This window comes from Diabrotica virgifera, chromosome 6 (assembly GCF_917563875.1).
Source record: "Diabrotica virgifera virgifera chromosome 6, PGI_DIABVI_V3a".
Lineage (NCBI taxonomy): Eukaryota > Metazoa > Arthropoda > Insecta > Coleoptera > Chrysomelidae > Diabrotica > Diabrotica virgifera.
Genome location: NC_065448.1, coordinates 22117673 through 22140118, shown reverse-complemented (window position 1 = coordinate 22140118; position 22446 = coordinate 22117673). Strand labels below are relative to the sequence as shown.

Below are 22446 nucleotides of genomic sequence, written 5' to 3'. Positions count from 1 at the left end.
AGTCATTCCAACATTTAAACAAGAAATAAGTAATCAATTCAAAGGGAGGAAAGTAAATTTTAGTATTTTTTGTAAGAATAGTCTAACGAATTATTTAAATAAAATTTTTGTTAAAACAAAGGAGATATCAGAATTAAAACTTAATTTATAAGATGAGAAATAGTTGCAACAGAATTAAATTTTAGTAGAATTTTTAAATCTTATATTTATGGTATATTGGATAAATAAAAAATATTTATAACATTTATATGACATCAAGTGTATTTAATTTCCCTGTTTTTGTTCTTGGTTGAAGTAAGCAACTAGAGATACTAGAAGCCACAAACTGAAGGTAATGCAATAAAATTAAAATAGCCCTGAGAATAAAATTTATTAGAAAATTTAATTTAATTTTGGTTTTGTCTTACATAAGTAATAATTAAAATAATTAAGTAATTAATCCAAATAGGAATTTGCTGATCAATCTCATAACAGAGAGAAATACAGAGCATAACAATATATGCAATAAAAAATAAATCATTAAAACAATACCTTAACTTAAACGATGACCAAACCACTGACTACTCGTTTAATCAGAAAACTGTGCATTTGTGTTAGAAGCAGTCCTGCGAGTCGATTAACCGACGTATGTTACATTTAAAACGTAAGAGGTGTTAGACAGGAACATATTCTATCCCCCTGTTGTTTAATATCTGCTCAGATATAATTTTCAAACAGGCTTTACAAGTTAAACACTTTTGATTGAAAATCAATGGAGAACTGATATAACAGTTTCTTGGAGAAAAATTTTATTACGATACTACATAACCCCAAACACTGCTATTTTTGTACTCTGAGGTTAGGATATCTCATAAACTAGAGCAAATTTGGCAATTTGAAGATCAGATTCATCGCTGATGTGATCGCACAAAAAACCTTCTGAAAAGTGTATTCTCATCTTTGGGTAACCATATTGGACAAATTTCTGTGCTCTGTGCGTAAAGAGAGTTTAGTCCTAAAACACCGTTTTGAGATAAACGCGTTTAAAGTTTGCAACGTCCCGTGGCGCACTTAATAACTCATTAGTGTACAGTGTGTTAAGTCCCAAAATTGTGGGACTTAACACACTGAGTCTTCCTGTTTCTTAAATAATCATGCGTCTAAGTTCAGGACTTAACACGCTTTACACATATTGTTTTTCATTAATATCTCAGTTTAGAAATGGAATTGGACTTGACAAATTATACACACATGTAGATATCAAATTCTAACATACAGATAGTGCATTTTCTAATTTCGACCATTTTTGGACTTAACTCGCTTTACGCACAGAGCACAGATTTTATAGGCGTGTGTTATAAAAAATGAGATGTTATAAATAAATATTTGTTAGGTTTACTTTTATTTAAAAATTATGCAGCATTTATTGTTTTAATTGATTAAAATATCTGTTGACTTGGTTATGTATTGTTTCAACCTTTTTTTATAAGATTTTCATCATGCATGCTGTTGTTTTTCCTACAATAGGCTCGTTTGTAAATTTGTTTCCACAGCTAAGAAATATTAATATACTTCAAATATATGCCGATAAAGTAAATGTAACAGGTTTTTTTATGACGAAACTAAAATTTATAATGTTTTAATTTCTTAAATTACTTGTTACGTCAAACTTCAACATGTATATAATTATATACCCGCTTGGTCGATATTGAATTATCCACAAATGAAATAGGCAGTAAACATAACAAATTAACACTCTCGAAGACCGAAGTGGTTCTTATATCAGATCAATTTTCTTTAACGATTCCATCAATATCATTTTAATTATTGCGTCCAAACAAGTCGCAAACCAATATTCGATGATAATAAATCAATGTTAATCTGGTTTGGATTTTTATGAGGCAACTCCTGTTAGGACTTAGTATATTGTCTTTTTATTAAATAAACCACACTCCTACTTGTAATCTAATAATAAATAAGCTTTAATAATACTTTTGACTGAACATACATAAGTGACGTACTGGCCATATTTGCAGATGGCAGATGCAAAATGCAGTGAACAAAATAAGCACTTGGAATAATAAATGGCATATAAAACCAATTTTTTTTCTTCTTCTAGTGCCGTCTCCACTAGTGAAGGTTGGATATCATCATCATCATGTTTTGCTTTTACGAAGTCTTTGTGTCTTCGTGAGTCTTTGGCGCGTTTACTATTGTCTTCCGTTGGTTCTGGTCCTGTGCCATTGGCGTAACCAGGATGATCCTAAGGGGGGGGTTACATCTACCTGAAAGGGGGGGGGTTACAACTACTGGAAATATCTGAGGGATATGATGTTAAGCGTATAGAGCTGAAAGTACATCCCAATGGGGGGGGGGGTTACAACCCCCAAAACCCCCCCGGTTACGCCTATGTCCTGTGCTACTATTTCCCATGGTCTCACTTCCATCTTCTCTGAATGCATCTTTCGCGTTTGTCTTTTGAAGTCGCAAATGTTTTTTACCCAGGAATATCGAATTCACTTACAAAAAATAAATAATCACCCAATTAGAGTAAGTAATAAAATCATCAGGGCTACATTTGGATAGCACATTAAAGTGACAGGAATATATCAGAAACATAATTGAAGAACTGGAACTGAAAGACAAGAAGTTGTATTGGTTATTAGGTAGAAGTTCACAATTTACAATAAAAGTCAAGGTATTAGTTTAAAAACAAAGGCTCAACCCAGTATGGCCCTATGGAGCTGTAGTCCTGTCGCCAGTGGGGGTACAACGGTCTCTTTAATTCAGATTGACTTAGTTTGAAGTTTTTTTATGTATTTTGACCCGTAAAACACGAATTTTTTGGGTAACAGTCGACACGGATGTTATAAACAAAGAACTTGAGGAATCACATAATAGCTATTTTTCGGAAAACAAAACATTTTTTTGTATTTTTTGGGTCATTCTAAGCAAAAAATCTTTTTACAAGTTTTTTCGTAGAATGCATAGTTCTCGACATAAACGCGGTTGAACTTTCAAAAAATCGAAAAATTGCAATTTTTGAACCCGAATAACTTTTGATTGAAAAATAAAATAGCAATTCTGCTTACCGCATTTCAAAGTTTAAATCAAATTCTATCGGTTATGATTACATCCATTGCTAAAAATTAATTTTTTTATTGTTAAGCAAAGCTATAAACACATAGTGATTGAATGATATCGATACCTTTTTGGCATAGTAACGTAAGTCACCAAAAACGTTTTTGTAGAAAAACCATGTTTTTAATTTAACCTGGTTAAGCTTATTGAAATTATACAAAATTTACCAGGGTGTTTTTTGAGGTCTACAGTTTAATAAAGAACAATATTTTTTAAAGTTTTTGTATAGTTTTGGCGGTTAATTGATACTTAAGTTATTTTACGGGTTCTAAAACCTTGAGTCTTGATAAAAAATGTAATGTAAGCACACACATACGTTACTTTGGCGGGAAATTGTAGCACTCAAAGTAATTTGGAAAGAATTACAAACAATCGTTTATTATAAGAAACACAAAATAACGTTACAACAATTAATTAAGTAAAAAAAGGTAAAATATTTGACATGGAAAAAACTAAAATTTAGTTATATAGCATTGTTTACGTATATTGAGTATTTTTAGAGTTATTATCAAAAGAAATTGAAACTTACGATTATTTTAAAAATCTGATTTTTTTAAATTACACTTTTTATTTTCAAAAATATGCATTCTAAACCGGTTAAACTTGTTGGAATAATTACTTATACTAATATAAAGAACTTCTTGTAAGGATTACTATACATTTTTAATTTTTGTGAAAATGGGATATGTTTTATTTTTCACTTTTTCCTAAAAAATTCGAAAAAATTCTCTTATTTTCATCATAACTTGCTTAATTTTGAAGCTATTAACTTCTTCTCCAGCTCATTTGATAGATATTCTGAAGTACCTTTACAAGTGCTTAACAGGTATATTTGATAAAGTGCATCGTTTTCCCGTTATTTAAGCTTGAATACTTAGATTTGAGTATTCGTCGAAAATAATATACACTCAATTACCCATCACTCACTTTGAATTAACATTAGTTTCGTTCTTTAAGTAAGGGGTGTATTTATTTTTGTTTATTATCTTGATTTCGTCAATACTAACTATTGATAATTTCGTCAATAATAACTATTTTGTAAAAGCTTATAGTTTTTGAGTTATACGTGAAAAATAACTTTAAAATGAGCATTTTTTTATGAAAAAATAAAATCTTTGATATTTAATAACTCAAAAAGAAAATTTATTTTAATAACGTTATATATCAAATTTGGCTTAGAATTTGTCCCTCTATCGACTTATGGTATTGTTTTTAATAAAATAATTTTCACCCCCGAGAAGGGGTCCACCCCCAGGATAAAAGCGCAAGTTTGCATCCTGTCACCTTTATTCCTTGAGGTATCTTCTAATTACTCACCAATTTTCATGAAAATCGATGAAGGTTCAACGAAATCGAAGGTGAAAGCTTCAGTGACTGCACTATTCTATTTAAATCAGAATAGAAACATGCAAGCAATATTTCTTTAGACTAAGTTTTCACTCTAATGGCATATAACATATCCCACCAGAATGAAAACAATGGGAACCTTCTCTGGTTACACCTCCGAGGCTTCTACAATTTGCAAGCCATACGGATGCTGAGACTAAGGAAGATGAGGGAATTCTACAATTTACAATTCACGTCACATCTGCTCAGCGCGGTAAAGTTCCAACGAGACTGGTTCCCTTCATACTCCACACAGAGTAAATGTAAATCAAAAATGAATAACCATTTTCAATTTCGTTGCAAAACGAAAATACAGCCGAACCATATTCCAGTCCAATCAGAGAGTGCTGCAAGCACCTCTACCGGTTTCGAAACTTATTAGTCTCTCATCAGGAGGCACATATGCTGCTCTCCCTGATCCAACCAAAACAAACCCCAGCGTGCAGTCCCGAATTGCAACGAACGAAATGGCATAGATGCCCTAGCGGCAACTGCTAGCAAAAGACTAAGTTTTCACTCTAATGGCATATAACATATCCCACCAGAATGAAAACAATGGGAACCTTCTCTGGTTACACCTCCGAGGCTTCTACAATTTGCAAGCCATACGGATGCTGAGACTAAGGAAGATGAGGGAATTCTACAATTTACAATTCACGTCACATCTGCTCAGCGCGGTAAAGTTCCAACGAGACTGGTTCCCTTCATACTCCACACAGAGTAAATGTAAATCAAAAATGAATAACCATTTTCAATTTCGTTGCAAAACGAAAATACAGCCGAACCATATTCCAGTCCAATCAGAGAGTGCTGCAAGCACCTCTACCGGTTTCGAAACTTATTAGTCTCTCATCAGGAGGCACATATGCTGCTCTCCCTGATCCAACCAAAACAAACCCCAGCGTGCAGTCCCGAATTGCAACGAACGAAATGGCATAGATGCCCTAGCGGCAACTGCTAGCAAAAGACTAAGTTTTCACTCTAATGGCATATAACATATCCCACCAGAATGAAAACAATGGGAACCTTCTCTGGTTACACCTCCGAGGCTTCTACAATTTGCAAGCCATACGGATGCTGAGACTAAGGAAGATGAGGGAATTCTACAATTTACAATTCACGTCACATCTGCTCAGCGCGGTAAAGTTCCAACGAGACTGGTTCCCTTCATACTCCACACAGAGTAAATGTAAATCAAAAATGAATAACCATTTTCAATTTCGTTGCAAAACGAAAATACAGCCGAACCATATTCCAGTCCAATCAGAGAGTGCTGCAAGCACCTCTACCGGTTTCGAAACTTATTAGTCTCTCATCAGGAGGCACATATGCTGCTCTCCCTGATCCAACCAAAACAAACCCCAGCGTGCAGTCCCGAATTGCAACGAACGAAATGGCATAGATGCCCTAGCGGCAACTGCTAGCAAAAGACTAAGTTTTCACTCTAATGGCATATAACATATCCCACCAGAATGAAAACAATGGGAACCTTCTCTGGTTACACCTCCGAGGCTTCTACAATTTGCAAGCCATACGGATGCTGAGACTAAGGAAGATGAGGGAATTCTACAATTTACAATTCACGTCACATCTGCTCAGCGCGGTAAAGTTCCAACGAGACTGGTTCCCTTCATACTCCACACAGAGTAAATGTAAATCAAAAATGAATAACCATTTTCAATTTCGTTGCAAAACGAAAATACAGCCGAACCATATTCCAGTCCAATCAGAGAGTGCTGCAAGCACCTCTACCGGTTTCGAAACTTATTAGTCTCTCATCAGGAGGCACATATGCTGCTCTCCCTGATCCAACCAAAACAAACCCCAGCGTGCAGTCCCGAATTGCAACGAACGAAATGGCATAGATGCCCTAGCGGCAACTGCTAGCAAAAGACTAAGTTTTCACTCTAATGGCATATAACATATCCCACCAGAATGAAAACAATGGGAACCTTCTCTGGTTACACCTCCGAGGCTTCTACAATTTGCAAGCCATACGGATGCTGAGACTAAGGAAGATGAGGGAATTCTACAATTTACAATTCACGTCACATCTGCTCAGCGCGGTAAAGTTCCAACGAGACTGGTTCCCTTCATACTCCACACAGAGTAAATGTAAATCAAAAATGAATAACCATTTTCAATTTCGTTGCAAAACGAAAATACAGCCGAACCATATTCCAGTCCAATCAGAGAGTGCTGCAAGCACCTCTACCGGTTTCGAAACTTATTAGTCTCTCATCAGGAGGCACATATGCTGCTCTCCCTGATCCAACCAAAACAAACCCCAGCGTGCAGTCCCGAATTGCAACGAACGAAATGGCATAGATGCCCTAGCGGCAACTGCTAGCAAAAGACTAAGTTTTCACTCTAATGGCATATAACATATCCCACCAGAATGAAAACAATGGGAACCTTCTCTGGTTACACCTCCGAGGCTTCTACAATTTGCAAGCCATACGGATGCTGAGACTAAGGAAGATGAGGGAATTCTACAATTTACAATTCACGTCACATCTGCTCAGCGCGGTAAAGTTCCAACGAGACTGGTTCCCTTCATACTCCACACAGAGTAAATGTAAATCAAAAATGAATAACCATTTTCAATTTCGTTGCAAAACGAAAATACAGCCGAACCATATTCCAGTCCAATCAGAGAGTGCTGCAAGCACCTCTACCGGTTTCGAAACTTATTAGTCTCTCATCAGGAGGCACATATGCTGCTCTCCCTGATCCAACCAAAACAAACCCCAGCGTGCAGTCCCGAATTGCAACGAACGAAATGGCATAGATGCCCTAGCGGCAACTGCTAGCAAAAGACTAAGTTTTCACTCTAATGGCATATAACATATCCCACCAGAATGAAAACAATGGGAACCTTCTCTGGTTACACCTCTTAGAGAAGGTTCCCATTGTTTTCATTCTGGTGGGATATGTTATATGCCATTAGAGTGAAAACTTAGTCTTTTGCTAGCAGTTGCCGCTAGGGCATCTATGCCATTTCGTTCGTTGCAATTCGGGACTGCACGCTGGGGTTTGTTTTGGTTGGATCAGGGAGAGCAGCATATGTGCCTCCTGATGAGAGACTAATAAGTTTCGAAACCGGTAGAGGTGCTTGCAGCACTCTCTGATTGGACTGGAATATGGTTCGGCTGTATTTTCGTTTTGCAACGAAATTGAAAATGGTTATTCATTTTTGATTTACATTTACTCTGTGTGGAGTATGAAGGGAACCAGTCTCGTTGGAACTTTACCGCGCTGAGCAGATGTGACGTGAATTGTAAATTGTAGAATTCCCTCATCTTCCTTAGTCTCAGCATCCGTATGGCTTGCAAATTGTAGAAGCCTCGGAGGTGTAACCAGAGAAGGTTCCCATTGTTTTCATTCTGGTGGGATATGTTATATGCCATTAGAGTGAAAACTTAGTCTTTTGCTAGCAGTTGCCGCTAGGGCATCTATGCCATTTCGTTCGTTGCAATTCGGGACTGCACGCTGGGGTTTGTTTTGGTTGGATCAGGGAGAGCAGCATATGTGCCTCCTGATGAGAGACTAATAAGTTTCGAAACCGGTAGAGGTGCTTGCAGCACTCTCTGATTGGACTGGAATATGGTTCGGCTGTATTTTCGTTTTGCAACGAAATTGAAAATGGTTATTCATTTTTGATTTACATTTACTCTGTGTGGAGTATGAAGGGAACCAGTCTCGTTGGAACTTTACCGCGCTGAGCAGATGTGACGTGAATTGTAAATTGTAGAATTCCCTCATCTTCCTTAGTCTCAGCATCCGTATGGCTTGCAAATTGTAGAAGCCTCGGAGGTGTAACCAGAGAAGGTTCCCATTGTTTTCATTCTGGTGGGATATGTTATATGCCATTAGAGTGAAAACTTAGTCTTTTGCTAGCAGTTGCCGCTAGGGCATCTATGCCATTTCGTTCGTTGCAATTCGGGACTGCACGCTGGGGTTTGTTTTGGTTGGATCAGGGAGAGCAGCATATGTGCCTCCTGATGAGAGACTAATAAGTTTCGAAACCGGTAGAGGTGCTTGCAGCACTCTCTGATTGGACTGGAATATGGTTCGGCTGTATTTTCGTTTTGCAACGAAATTGAAAATGGTTATTCATTTTTGATTTACATTTACTCTGTGTGGAGTATGAAGGGAACCAGTCTCGTTGGAACTTTACCGCGCTGAGCAGATGTGACGTGAATTGTAAATTGTAGAATTCCCTCATCTTCCTTAGTCTCAGCATCCGTATGGCTTGCAAATTGTAGAAGCCTCGGAGGTGTAACCAGAGAAGGTTCCCATTGTTTTCATTCTGGTGGGATATGTTATATGCCATTAGAGTGAAAACTTAGTCTTTTGCTAGCAGTTGCCGCTAGGGCATCTATGCCATTTCGTTCGTTGCAATTCGGGACTGCACGCTGGGGTTTGTTTTGGTTGGATCAGGGAGAGCAGCATATGTGCCTCCTGATGAGAGACTAATAAGTTTCGAAACCGGTAGAGGTGCTTGCAGCACTCTCTGATTGGACTGGAATATGGTTCGGCTGTATTTTCGTTTTGCAACGAAATTGAAAATGGTTATTCATTTTTGATTTACATTTACTCTGTGTGGAGTATGAAGGGAACCAGTCTCGTTGGAACTTTACCGCGCTGAGCAGATGTGACGTGAATTGTAAATTGTAGAATTCCCTCATCTTCCTTAGTCTCAGCATCCGTATGGCTTGCAAATTGTAGAAGCCTCGGAGGTGTAACCAGAGAAGGTTCCCATTGTTTTCATTCTGGTGGGATATGTTATATGCCATTAGAGTGAAAACTTAGTCTTTTGCTAGCAGTTGCCGCTAGGGCATCTATGCCATTTCGTTCGTTGCAATTCGGGACTGCACGCTGGGGTTTGTTTTGGTTGGATCAGGGAGAGCAGCATATGTGCCTCCTGATGAGAGACTAATAAGTTTCGAAACCGGTAGAGGTGCTTGCAGCACTCTCTGATTGGACTGGAATATGGTTCGGCTGTATTTTCGTTTTGCAACGAAATTGAAAATGGTTATTCATTTTTGATTTACATTTACTCTGTGTGGAGTATGAAGGGAACCAGTCTCGTTGGAACTTTACCGCGCTGAGCAGATGTGACGTGAATTGTAAATTGTAGAATTCCCTCATCTTCCTTAGTCTCAGCATCCGTATGGCTTGCAAATTGTAGAAGCCTCGGAGGTGTAACCAGAGAAGGTTCCCATTGTTTTCATTCTGGTGGGATATGTTATATGCCATTAGAGTGAAAACTTAGTCTTTTGCTAGCAGTTGCCGCTAGGGCATCTATGCCATTTCGTTCGTTGCAATTCGGGACTGCACGCTGGGGTTTGTTTTGGTTGGATCAGGGAGAGCAGCATATGTGCCTCCTGATGAGAGACTAATAAGTTTCGAAACCGGTAGAGGTGCTTGCAGCACTCTCTGATTGGACTGGAATATGGTTCGGCTGTATTTTCGTTTTGCAACGAAATTGAAAATGGTTATTCATTTTTGATTTACATTTACTCTGTGTGGAGTATGAAGGGAACCAGTCTCGTTGGAACTTTACCGCGCTGAGCAGATGTGACGTGAATTGTAAATTGTAGAATTCCCTCATCTTCCTTAGTCTCAGCATCCGTATGGCTTGCAAATTGTAGAAGCCTCGGAGGTGTAACCAGAGAAGGTTCCCATTGTTTTCATTCTGGTGGGATATGTTATATGCCATTAGAGTGAAAACTTAGTCTTTTGCTAGCAGTTGCCGCTAGGGCATCTATGCCATTTCGTTCGTTGCAATTCGGGACTGCACGCTGGGGTTTGTTTTGGTTGGATCAGGGAGAGCAGCATATATGCCTCCTGATGAGAGACTAATAAGTTTCGAAACCGGTAGAGGTGCTTGCAGCACTCTCTGATTGGACTGGAATATGGTTCGGCTGTATTTTCGTTTTGCAACGAAATTGAAAATGGTTATTCATTTTCAATATTTCTTTATTTCTAACCGTTTTCTTGATACAAGAGTTGAAATTGATAATTTTACAATTTTTAACTTATTTTTTCACAAACATTTTACATTTTCATATCAAAATTTACAAAGATTTTTTAACAAACAATTCAACCAAATTTTTTCTTAGGCTATGTCAAAATAATTTGTAATAAATAAACAAAATTAAATATGAAAAGGAGTTTTACAGGTTCATAATGTTAGTTAAGGTTTCGAGTTTTTTGAAATATAACTACAAAAACATGTTTTTCGTTATAAGTTACCTAAAATCAATCATTTAGTTGATTGTAGCATGAATCTGTTACTGTCGTAAGCCAAACACTGACTGCGAAAATCTGACGTAAGTAACAGAAACCGACCGGTACTTACGTTATTATGGCGGTAAACGACGTTTGCTTACGTTATTATTATGGAAATAGTGCTAAAGTTACGTTTCTTTTGCGGGTATGATTAAAAAAATTCTGGACATACGTTTTTAAAATAGTTAAAAAAAAAGGTTTAAAGCAATTCTAGGCTTACTACACTTTGACAGTACCTTCTAAACACTAATAGCGTTAGTTTAATGGAAAAACATGATTTTCGCCAAAAATGTCACTTACGTTACTTTGCCAAAAATGTATCGATATTTTCAATGCATTTCTCATTTGAAATCGAACGAGTAGGCGCGCATACAGACAATTTCTACGTAGATTACGTACATTAAAACGCATGCATTGGGCACGGGAAACACTATGTGTTTTTGGCTTTGTTTAACAAATAAAAACTTAATTTTTAGCAATGTAAATAATCAAAACCGATAGAATTTGACTTGAGCTTTCAAATGCAGTAAGCAGATTTGCTATTTTATATTTTAATCAAAAGTTATTCGGGTTCAAAAATTGCACTTTTTTGATTTTTTGAAAGTTTAACCGCGTTTATCTCGAAAACTATGCATCCTACTAAAAAACTTGAAAGAACATTTTTGGCTGAGAATCACCCAAAAAATACAAAAAATGTTTTGTTTTGCGAAAAATCGCTGTAATGTAATTCCTCAAGTTCTTTGTTTATAACAATCTTATCGACATCCGGATCAACTGTTACCCAAAAAATTCGTGTTCTACTGGTCAAAATACATATAAAGACTTGGGTAAGTCCATCTGAATTAAGGAGGCCGTTGTACCCCCCTGGCGACAGGACTACTGGTCCTATGGTCTATATACTGTGGCTGTACTAGTGATACTGGCTCACATGTGGCTGTACTAGTGAGGGTATGTCACTATGCTTGCCTTCAGAGAGTCCAAAACCGAATACTAAGGAACATAATAATCAATGCTTGGTCGCTTGGTGGGATATCCGCAACCAAGACATACATCTGAAATTCCGTATATTTTTATAGTAACAATTAAAGAAGAAATAAAGAAGATTGTCAAGGATTACGAAAACCGACTTGATAGCCATATAAACAGGGAATTGTTAGAACTGGTAGATAATTAAGATCTAGTCCGTAGCCTCTAACGCACCAAACCTTTCGTTAGCTTGTGTGGTAATGATAAATCTACTAAGATATAAATTGGAGCTGGGGGCCAGATAATAGAAAAAGTGATGGAGTTTAAATACCTAGACATTACACTATGGAGAGATCGAAACAAAAGTGGTGGATTAAAGGAATAGAGCAAACAGAAACGTAGGTTGCCTAAATGAAGCAAAGGCAGAATTTACAAAATATTTATCAGACTAATAATAACATAAGCGGCAGAAACATGACCTGATAGAGAGAAAAAAGAATGCTAGAAACAGCTGAGATGAAAACCCTGGAAAAAATCGATGGCAAGTTACTATGTAGTATGTAGTAGGCAAGAGTCGAACTTAGGAAACTATAGTAAGACTAAATGATTTTATGCATGTGAAATTTACACAATGAATCAGAAAGAAGAAAGACAGCTAGAGATTTGGGAGAGGAAAATTTTTGAGAAAAGTTCTTGGTGGTATAAAGGAGGCTAACGGGGTATAGCGCAGAAGAACACTAGGAGCTAATGGAGAAGTATAAGAGACCTAAAATAGCACAGAAAATCAGGGCGCAGAGATTTAGATGGTTAGATCATGTTTCATTAATGCCACAAGAAAGAAGCGTTCTAAGAATTTTGTTAGCAGAAGAACAAGATAAGGAAAGAAAAGGGAGAACACGAAGGAAGTGGTTTGATGCCGTCCAAACTGGCATATAAAAAATGAGTATGCATAAGAGATTGGAGAGAACAAGCGAAGGATCGGCAAAAGTGGAAGAATTAGTCAAGACTATTAGTCTGGGCTAATTAGCAAAATTCATGGAAAAGTTATTTACCAGCAATTTTATTGCTGGAATCGAATTATAAAATCCTATAAATTAATAATATAGGTATGCAAAGTCCGCAGATAGTGTGCTACTTTTTTTATAAACAAAATGGCGCCAACAAATCGTATTTTTTTCAATTATTTCTCTATAACTCCGAAGATTTTAACTTTACAACAAAAACACTCAAATAAAAATTCACCGCAATTCAATTCTGCATAGAGATGTGTTTTTCACGATTTGCTCCGACGAAAATTTTCCTCGGAAAATGCGGGTTTTCCTAACAAAAACTATAATTTTCAAATAAAGTTTTAGGTAAATAATTATTAATCAATAATTAAATAACTTAGTGACATCAAAGATTTCTTGGTATAGATTGTAATTTCAGAAGCCGGTGAAAATTAAACGAATATTTTAGCAACAATTCAATTTTTAATTAACAATTTACGATCGCAATAATAACCAAAATAATCATGATACATTGATCAAACTTATAAACGTTATAAAGATGAGATGCTTGTTTGATATTTTATCGACAAAATATAAATTTTTCTTTTTTTTGCATAATCTTTAAATTTTGAAAAAAAAAATAGTTATAATACGTTGGTCTAATTAGTAAAGTACAAAGAAAGGTTATTTACCAGCAATTTTATTGCTTTAATCGAATTAAAAGATCCTATGTATTATTAATATAGGTATGCAAAGTCCACAGATAGTGTGCTGCTTTTTTTATAAACAAAATGGCGCCGACAAATCGTATTTTTTTCAATTATTGCTCTATAACTCCGAAGATTTTAACTTTACGCCAAAAATACTCAAATAAAAATTCACCCCAATTTAATTCTACATAGAGGCATGTTTTTCCCGATTTGCTCCGACGAAAATTTTTCTCGGAAAATGTGGGTTTTCCCAACAAAATCTCGAATTTTCAAATAAATTTTTTGGGCCAGTAATTATTTATCAATAATTATATAGCTTGGTGAAATAAAAGGTTTCTTGGTATAGATTATAAATTCAGAAGCCGGTTAAAATGAAATGAATATTTTAGCAACAATTCAATTGTTAATTAACAATTTACAGTCGCAATAACAACCAAAATAATCATGAGACATTGATCAAACTTAGAAAGGTTATAAAGGTGTGATGTCTATTTAATATTTTGTCGACAAAATATAAATTTTTCATTTTTTTGCATAATCTTTAAATGTTTAAAAAAAATTGTTATAAACAAATTACCATTTCTTAGAAATTGTTTATTATATTCTAATTTTAAAAAATACAAATGCGTATTTCATAGGTCTTGAAAATGAATGCTTTAAAAAAATTTCCAACTATTTGCAAAAAAGTTAGGAAACAGCAAAATAAATATACGATATCTCCATTGTTTATAATTTGTTTTAATTGTTTCAAAGCTTAAAAGTGAGTCTATGGTACAATCAAATTACTCACAAGGAATGTCAAAAATTAGTGCAATGGTTATATTTTAATCAAAGATTAAAAATACTTTTTTTTGTAATTTTTAGCGCGAAAGTAGGCTTGATACAGAGCCGCAGATAAAATGTTCACTCGAAGCGACTGACACGCTTAACCCGCCGTTACACGCGTCTTCTATTGTGACGTGGTTGCACGCGTATGAGCGTCGCCCTCACCTACATAAATTCGATTTATTTCGAGGAAGAATGAATGTCAACATGTATAAATATAAAATGGTTTGTACTCACATATTATAGAAAGTCTCGTAAACCAATTTTTTTTATTAATTTAACAAAACAAAAGTAAAAATAATATAAATCAAAAGCAAGTTTTCTTAATTTTCAATTTCAGCAGGCCACTGAAGAAATTAACGTTCTTTACGCGAATAAACTGTGGCTTATTTCCCAGTTAGAATAGGTAAATTTAAAAATGGGTTCTTAACCAGTGGCGCACCTAGAATTTTCCTCTGGTGGGGGAGGGGGGTTTGCTTGAGCACCGAAAGTTTTTTGTATTATTTGTGAAAGACAAGTTACATTTTCCTACTTTCTTTTATATATATTTCTATATGCTCTGGGTAGGATTTTAACCCCTAAACCCCCCTCGGTGTGCCACTGTTCCCAACCTAATTCAAACAATAATATTTTAATTAAACCTACCTAAATATTAAATAAAAACCTGTAAAGTTTCTTTGAGATAACAGAAACGTGATTTCACCGTGATTGCACGCGCAGTGAGGAATTCCCTCACTTGAAGAGGGATGTCTCTTCTTTCAACTATCACACAGCACACTGACCGCCTGAAATATTCTATAACTTTTTCATACCCTCTCATGAACCATGCTAAAGGCATTCCTGGGTGCTTAAGGTTGTCGTATTAGTTTACACAATTTCATTAGTTATAAACAAATATGGTGAGGGATTCCCTCATAGCGCGTGTGATGGCGGGTTAAACTCGCGCGAGTTGTGTATGTGGGCGGGTAGCTACGGTACTGTATTATTCTACTTTCGCGCGTGTAAATTACAAAAAAATATATTTATAATCTTTAATTAAAATATAACTATTAAGCTGATAATCGATATTGTTTTATAAATAATTAGCTTGTACTTCAAACTCACTTCTACGCTTTGAAAGAATTAAAAAAAATTATTAACACCGTAGTAATCGTATGTTGACTTTGCTGTTTCATAACTTTTTTGCAAATGGTTGCAAAAAAGTTTTAAAGCATTCATTTTCAAGATATTTGAAATGCGCATTTTAGCTATTTTTTAAATTATAATATAATAAAAACTTTCTGAGAAACGTTAATTTGTTTATAATTATTTTTTTTAAACATTTAAAGATTATGCCAAAAAATAAAAAATTTATATTTTGTCGACAAAATGTTAAATAGGCATCTCATCTTTATAAAATTTCAAAGTTTGATCAGTGTATCATAATTATTTTGGTTATTATTGCGACCGTAAATTATTAATTAACAATTGAATTGTTGCTAAAATATTCGTTTAATTTTCACCAGCTTCTGGAACTATAATCTAAACCAAGAAGGCTTTTAAGTCACCAAATTATTTAGTTATTGGTAAATAATTACTTATCTAAAACTTTATTTGAAAATTAAAGATTTTGATGGGAAAACCCGAATTTTCCGAGGAAAAATTTCGTCGGAGCAGATCAGGAAAAACATGTCTCTATGCATATTTTAATTATGGTGAATTTTTATTTGAGTGTTTTTGTTGTAAAGTTAAAATCTTCGGAGTTCTAGAGCAATAATTGAAAAAAAAACACGATTTTCGTGCGCCATTTTGTTTATAAAAAAAGTAGCACACTATCTGAGGACTTTGCATACCTATATTATTAATATATAGGATCTTATAATTCGATTCCAGCAGTAAAATTGCTGGTAAATAACTTTTCCCAAAAATGGCCTATTCTCCGATAATCAGCCCAGACTATATCGAAACCAAGGGCCTTGAATGCCTGTGGTGATGTTAGATATATTCAGTATTGAACACTTGAAGTTTTTCATGATAATCCCATAATTAAAGGAAATAAATCCTAGTAAAATAATACGTAGGTGAATCTTTTCACCAAATGATTTTTCACCAATCATTTTTTTATTTTTATAAAATTTGGTTTTTTACCAATTTCATTTTACACTCAATTTTATTTTCCATCAATCTTTTCACAAAAATCGAGTGAATTTTAATTTAGTTTAATAAAATAGACTAGAGACTAAAATAGTTTATGCATTTTTTAGTTTCGATAGATCATATTATAATCAAATTATGACAACGATACAAAAACGCTTATTTCTCACAAAGAACCGTCATAATAGGATTTCACGCTTATCAAAAATATAATGCCAACAGCTTATCTGAATATAATTCTGCAGAAATGATCCTGTCCAAATACGTCGAGCAGGTCAATGCCAACAATAAGAACTAATGTGTAGCATTTTTCATTGATACAAGTTAAGTGAAAGTGATCTAAAATGGTACCTCGGTCCAACCTCGCCAACTATATATACCCCGCAATCATTGAAAAAATTAACAAAGTCCCACTCGCAATCATGGTGTTCAAAGTAAGTGTTTTAAACAAAATTTTTCAAAAAGTCAAAATTTTGAAAAAAGTATTTTGTTTCTTCTTCTATTTGTATAGACATGACTTTGTCTATTTTTTTCAATGTGCCTTCAGTAAGCAGTCGTTGCATCGTTTTCGTGGTTTTCCCAATGATCGTCTTCCTATTGGGGAACCATCTTATTACTCTATTCGACTTATGTGGTCATTCCATTCTACTCTTCTGTTTCCTAACCAGTTAATAATGTTCTTCACCTTGCATCTCCCTTCGCTGCTTCGAGCAATCTTTTTTTCTGTGTCAGGTCGTCTTTCTGGCGCATATGTCATTATTGTCTGATGACTGTTTTGTAAATTCTGACTTTCATTTCTTTTCAGATATTTTTATTTCTCCATATTGTGTCATTCAGGCAATATGTGGCTTTGTTTGTTCTATTCACCTGATCTTCCACTTCTGTTTCGAGCTTTCCGTAGCTAGATAGTGAGATGCCTAGATATTTAAACTCCATGACTTGTTCTGGTATCTGGCCCTTCAGCTCCAATTTAAATCTTATTGGATTTGCTGTTATAACCATGCATTTTGTCTTTTTTGGGAAAATTAACTTGTTAAATTTTCTGGCGGTTATATTAAATTGGTGTAGCATACGTTGTAAATCATCTTTACTTTGAGAGATTAGTTTTGCATTGTCTGCATAGCAGATAATTTTAAGTTGTTTTTCTTTCAGTTGGGGTCCTTTTTTAGTTCTCACTTTTTTATTATTTCATCCATGATCAGGTTGAACAGCAAAGGACTCAGGGAATCTCCCGTCTTATCCCATTGCCGGCTTCAATTGGGTCAGTTAGTTCATCTTCTACTTTTACTTTTATTGTGTTCTTCTGGTAGATGTCTTTGATCATTAATTTTGATTATTCCTATAGGTCTCTCTTGAGTATAACAACTTTCCACGAAACATAAGTATACCTGTTTGTTGTATTCTAATGACTTCTCTTAATTACTCTGTATATTTTCAGATTTCTATTTCTAGTTTTTGTCCTTCATTAGTTTATTATATCTCCAGTAAATTTTGTTGCCTACTAGTAATTCGCTCCGTTAGTTCTTCATTTCTCTTATTCTTACCATTCACGATTACTCCAAAATAAATATTTAAATTTTTGAACTCTTTCAATGGTGTAGTTTTCTAACTTGATTTCTCCCGTCTTTTTATTTTCTTTTCTAGAGCAGAGTACATATTTTGTTTTTCCTTCGTCAATTTCTAGACCTGTTAGGATACTGACTAGATTTGTCAGGATTGTTATTTCTTCTTTTAAAGTTTCCTTGTTTCTTCCCATAAGAGCTGACGTTTCCACTATTTTCGTGCCCCTTTTGCGCTCCTGCTACTGCTCCACATAATGGATACGTTGGCGCTCTCGGACCGTGCAACAGTGCGTGCTCCGCCCATCGCTCCAATCGGTGGCGGTTTATATGTAGAGGAACGTATTAGGTTATCATCTTCTTCTTCTTGCAGTACCGTCTCCTATCGGAGGTTGGTTACCATCACAGCAATTTTAACTTTGTTGGCTGCAGCTCTGAACAGTTGTATTGAACTGCACCCGTACCATTACCTTAAATTTCGCAACCAGGAAATTCATCTACATCCCACATTTCTTTTTCCCGAGATTTTTCCTTGGATTATGAGCCTTAGCAGGAAATACTTTTCGCCTCTCATTATGAGGTCTAGATATTCCAGTTTTCTGGTTTGTATTGTTTTTACGACTTCACATTCCTTCCCAATTTTCAGCAAAACATCTTGATTTGTCACTCTATCTGTCCATGGTATTTTCCACATTCTCCTGTAGCACCACATCTCGAACGCCTCAATGTTTTTGATGTGTATCTTTTTCAGTGTCCAAGCTTCCATGTTATACAACAGTACGGAGAAAACCCATCACCTTAACATTCTCGTTCTTATTTTCAAATTTATGTCCCGGCAGCATAGGAACTTTCTCATTTTGATAAATGATTGTCTCGCTATTTCTATTCGCCTCTTAATTTCTCTTGTCTGGTCATTAGTATCAGTGAACTGAGTGAACCAAACCCCTAAATATTTGTAGGGTATTAGGTTATAGATGTTTGTTAATAATTTTTCCCCTCCATTTTTAGCTTACCATTGCCAATTATTTTGTTGCGAAGTACATCTGGGCCAGGTTTTTTTGATTTAATTTTTTTAATGATGTAGAAATATTCGTCATGTATTGGTATTCCCATTTCATTATAAATCTCATATCTCTCATTATGCATTCTTCCTCTTCAGGGCTTTCTTTGCATTTTTATAGTTGTGTGAAGTGTGTTTTTTATTACCCATTGTCAATTTTAACCACTGGTCTGTATTTCCTTTGTTGAGACTTTGGGTATCCAAATAAATTAACGCTGTCATTGCTATTCTCTTCTAGGTCCTTGCAATTTTGTAGTGCTTTGTATTAATTTCGATGATGTTCTTCTTTATTTGCTATCCATTTATTTCTTGCTTGGTTTTTCTGTACCATTTTGACTTCTCACATTCTCTATCGAACCATTCTTTCCTTTTTTTATTTCCCTCTCTTTGTCCTTTATTGTTGTGTATAAAACTGTATAATTTTTATTTTTGTAGTAATTGGAATTAGCAAATTTTATTACAATCTTGTTTTCTTTTTTTTCAGTTCGTCACTTTCTGCGCCCTCGTCGCTGTAGCCAAAGCCGGTATCTACGGCGAAACCTACTCAGCTCCCCTTAGTTACGCTGCACCAGTAGCTAAAGTTGCCTACTCAGAAGCTCCTGCTGTGTCATACTCCAGTGTGTCAGCCCCAGTAGCCTACGCCGCCCCAGCCATCGCTAAAGTAGCTGCTCCCATTTCATACTCCGCTCCAGCTTTCTCCTACGCCGCTCCAGCCCTTAAAGTAGCTGCTCCAGTAGCTTACGCCGCCCCAGCATATAAAGTAGCCGCCCCAGTCGCTTATGCCGCCCCAATCGCCAAAGCCGTCTATGCCGAACCATCTGCACCAGCTCACTACGATTTCGGATATGCCGTAAGCGACCCCCACACCGGAGACAGCAAAAGCCAACAAGAATCTCGCCATGGGGATGTTGTCCAAGGAAGCTACTCCCTCATTGAAGCTGATGGCAGCAAACGTACCGTCGAATACACCGCCGATCCCCACAATGGTTTCAACGCTGTTGTCCACAAAGAACCAGCTGCAGTAGCTGTCAAAGCTGTAGCTCCAGTTGTAGCCAAAATTGCCGCTCCTTACTACGCTCAACCAGCTCTTAAGGTAGCAGCTCCCATCGCTTATGCTCAACCTGCCCTTAAAGTTGCCGCTCCCCTTTCCTACGCCTCTCCATTGGCTCACTACCACTAATGCATTTGAACGATATGTATATAGAAATAAATTATTTGAATAAAGACTGTTAAAAAACGTATACCTTTCATTTACCAAAATTTTGCAGATTATAGTCCAGTTAATTACCAGTTTCTCGCATAATTTTCTATAAGTTTGCACCGATTTGCAACAAAATTTGGCTATATGTACTGCTCACTCTCAAATTTAAAGTTCACCTTGTGCCGTAGGTTGCTTTTAACCTGGAGATGCCAACCCGGGTGTCAAAATTTATTTTAATAAACGTAACTTGCGGAATAAATATATGTATTAACTAATTTTAACCAACTGTTGTTTTATAGATTTTCTTCTTTTCAAACAGAAGAGAAAAACACTTTTCAAACGGTTTATATACAGGATGTTTGGTAAAGAAAGAGCCATAGCTTAACCTTAGATTCCTGAGTTTAAAATAGGTCGATTTAAGCTAACTTACCTTAGTACGAAAGTTGATAATAACCGAAATACAGGGTGTCAAAGTTAAACTTTTATTTTATTTATTCTTGAATATTTCCCTGACAGGCATGGTATAATAACACTAAATTTGGTAGGCGGGGCTTTTGGGACGAGAAATCTCAATTCGCTACCAAAAATGATGTATTGCCCAGAGGGCGCCACTTAAGTCTTTTAGCGCTCATTTAATACGTTCAATCTTTTTTATCCCCCACCCTACATAATACTTCTTGAATCAAAATTTTTATGCTCCTAATGTTTTTATTTAAAAAAGGTATACTGCATACATCTCGCTAAATTCAACCGTTTTCGAGATAAATGCATTTTAAATCTGCGAGGCAACATCATTTTTTGCATAATATCATTGTAGTTACACCCGAAAAATAACTTAAAACTATAAAAAGTTACAAAAATGTATAGCAATAGTTATTTATGATATAAGTGTTAAAAGGAACCCCTCTGTGGCGCAGTGGTAAGAGCGCCTACCTTTGAAACAAAAGGTCGGGAGTTCGAATCCTACCAGGGGCAAAAATTTTTCATTTATTATAAATTAATAGATGAAAAATAGTTTCTGTCCTTGTGGGATCGGTACTCACCGGAGGGACCGCAGACGTTCGGAAACAATTAGCGTCTCTTTGCAAAGACAATGACGTCGACTTTGCAAAGTAACAAGACACTTACTTAACACACACACTACACATTACTCCCCTGACTTAGTGATAAGTTATACAATTACGTGGCTAAAAAAAAAAGTGTTAAAAGTACACGTTTAAGGCACGCATGTGAAAGTTTGCAGAATAAGCGATAGCGAGTTCTGCAATTCACATGAGTGCCTTAAAAATGTACTTTTTAACACGCATATCATACAATATTTTTTCTACAAACGTAATTATAGGACAATATCTACACAAACTTTTACTTGAACTTGACTGACATTCCATTTTTATATTTTTTTGACATTACATCAAAATTGCCTATACGGTCAATACGAACTGCAGTGCCTTAAAAATATTTTTTCTACAACCACTATTCAAAGTGCACTTTTCTGCACGGTTTTATGTTAGCAAACTTGATATTTTCTCACAGTATAAGATATTTGACATTAGTGTGCAGAAAAGTGACGTTTCTGTGCCGCAAAGTGACGTTTCTGTGCCGCAAAGTTCTTTTCTGCACAGTTGACTACCTCATTCTGAGTAACGTTATATTCTGTTTACATCCGTGGACTACCGCATTCTGAGTAACGTTATATTCTGTTTACATCCGTGGTTAAACTTTAGACAAATATATAACCTATAAGACAATTATTATATTTAACTATAGCATAGAAACTAAATTATGGATGTTACAACTGTTTTATTTTACAATTTTATTCTTATTAAACATTTTATAATTATCAAATAACCAATAAGGATTTAGCAACCTGTGCAAGAGACGTCGAATGAAGTAGGTTTTGTGTAAATCCGTGACTGCATAAATATAATGTCAATAATATGTAATAATTGTTTAAATTTAAACAAATTAAGGCAGTTCATTAATTTTTTAACTGATTTCTGTGCAATTTATTTAGGTATAAGGAATTTAAATTGATTAGTAGGTATTAATTAAATACAGTTTAAAATTTATCACATAGGTACCTATTATAATTAATCGTCGTTTGGAAATTGTGATTTTTATTTTTAGGAAAAACTGTGCTTGTAGAAAAAGTATAGTGTGAAACACGTGCAGAAAGGTAATTTCTCACTCGTTTGAATTG

The 22446-nt window shown here is 35.5% G+C and overlaps 1 protein-coding gene across 1 annotated transcript; it reads left to right on the top strand.

The window, feature by feature from the left end:
- Nucleotides 1-16771: 16771 nt before the first annotated feature.
- Nucleotides 16772-20282, top strand: LOC114331515 (cuticle protein 21-like). Its single transcript, XM_028281111.2, has 2 exons — nt 16772-16860; nt 19530-20282. The coding sequence occupies exons 1-2, from the start codon at nt 16849-16851 to the stop codon at nt 20223-20225; spliced, it is 708 nt and encodes a 235-aa protein (XP_028136912.2). The 5' UTR covers nt 16772-16848; the 3' UTR covers nt 20226-20282.
- The last annotated feature ends 2164 nt before the right edge of the window (nt 20283-22446 follow it).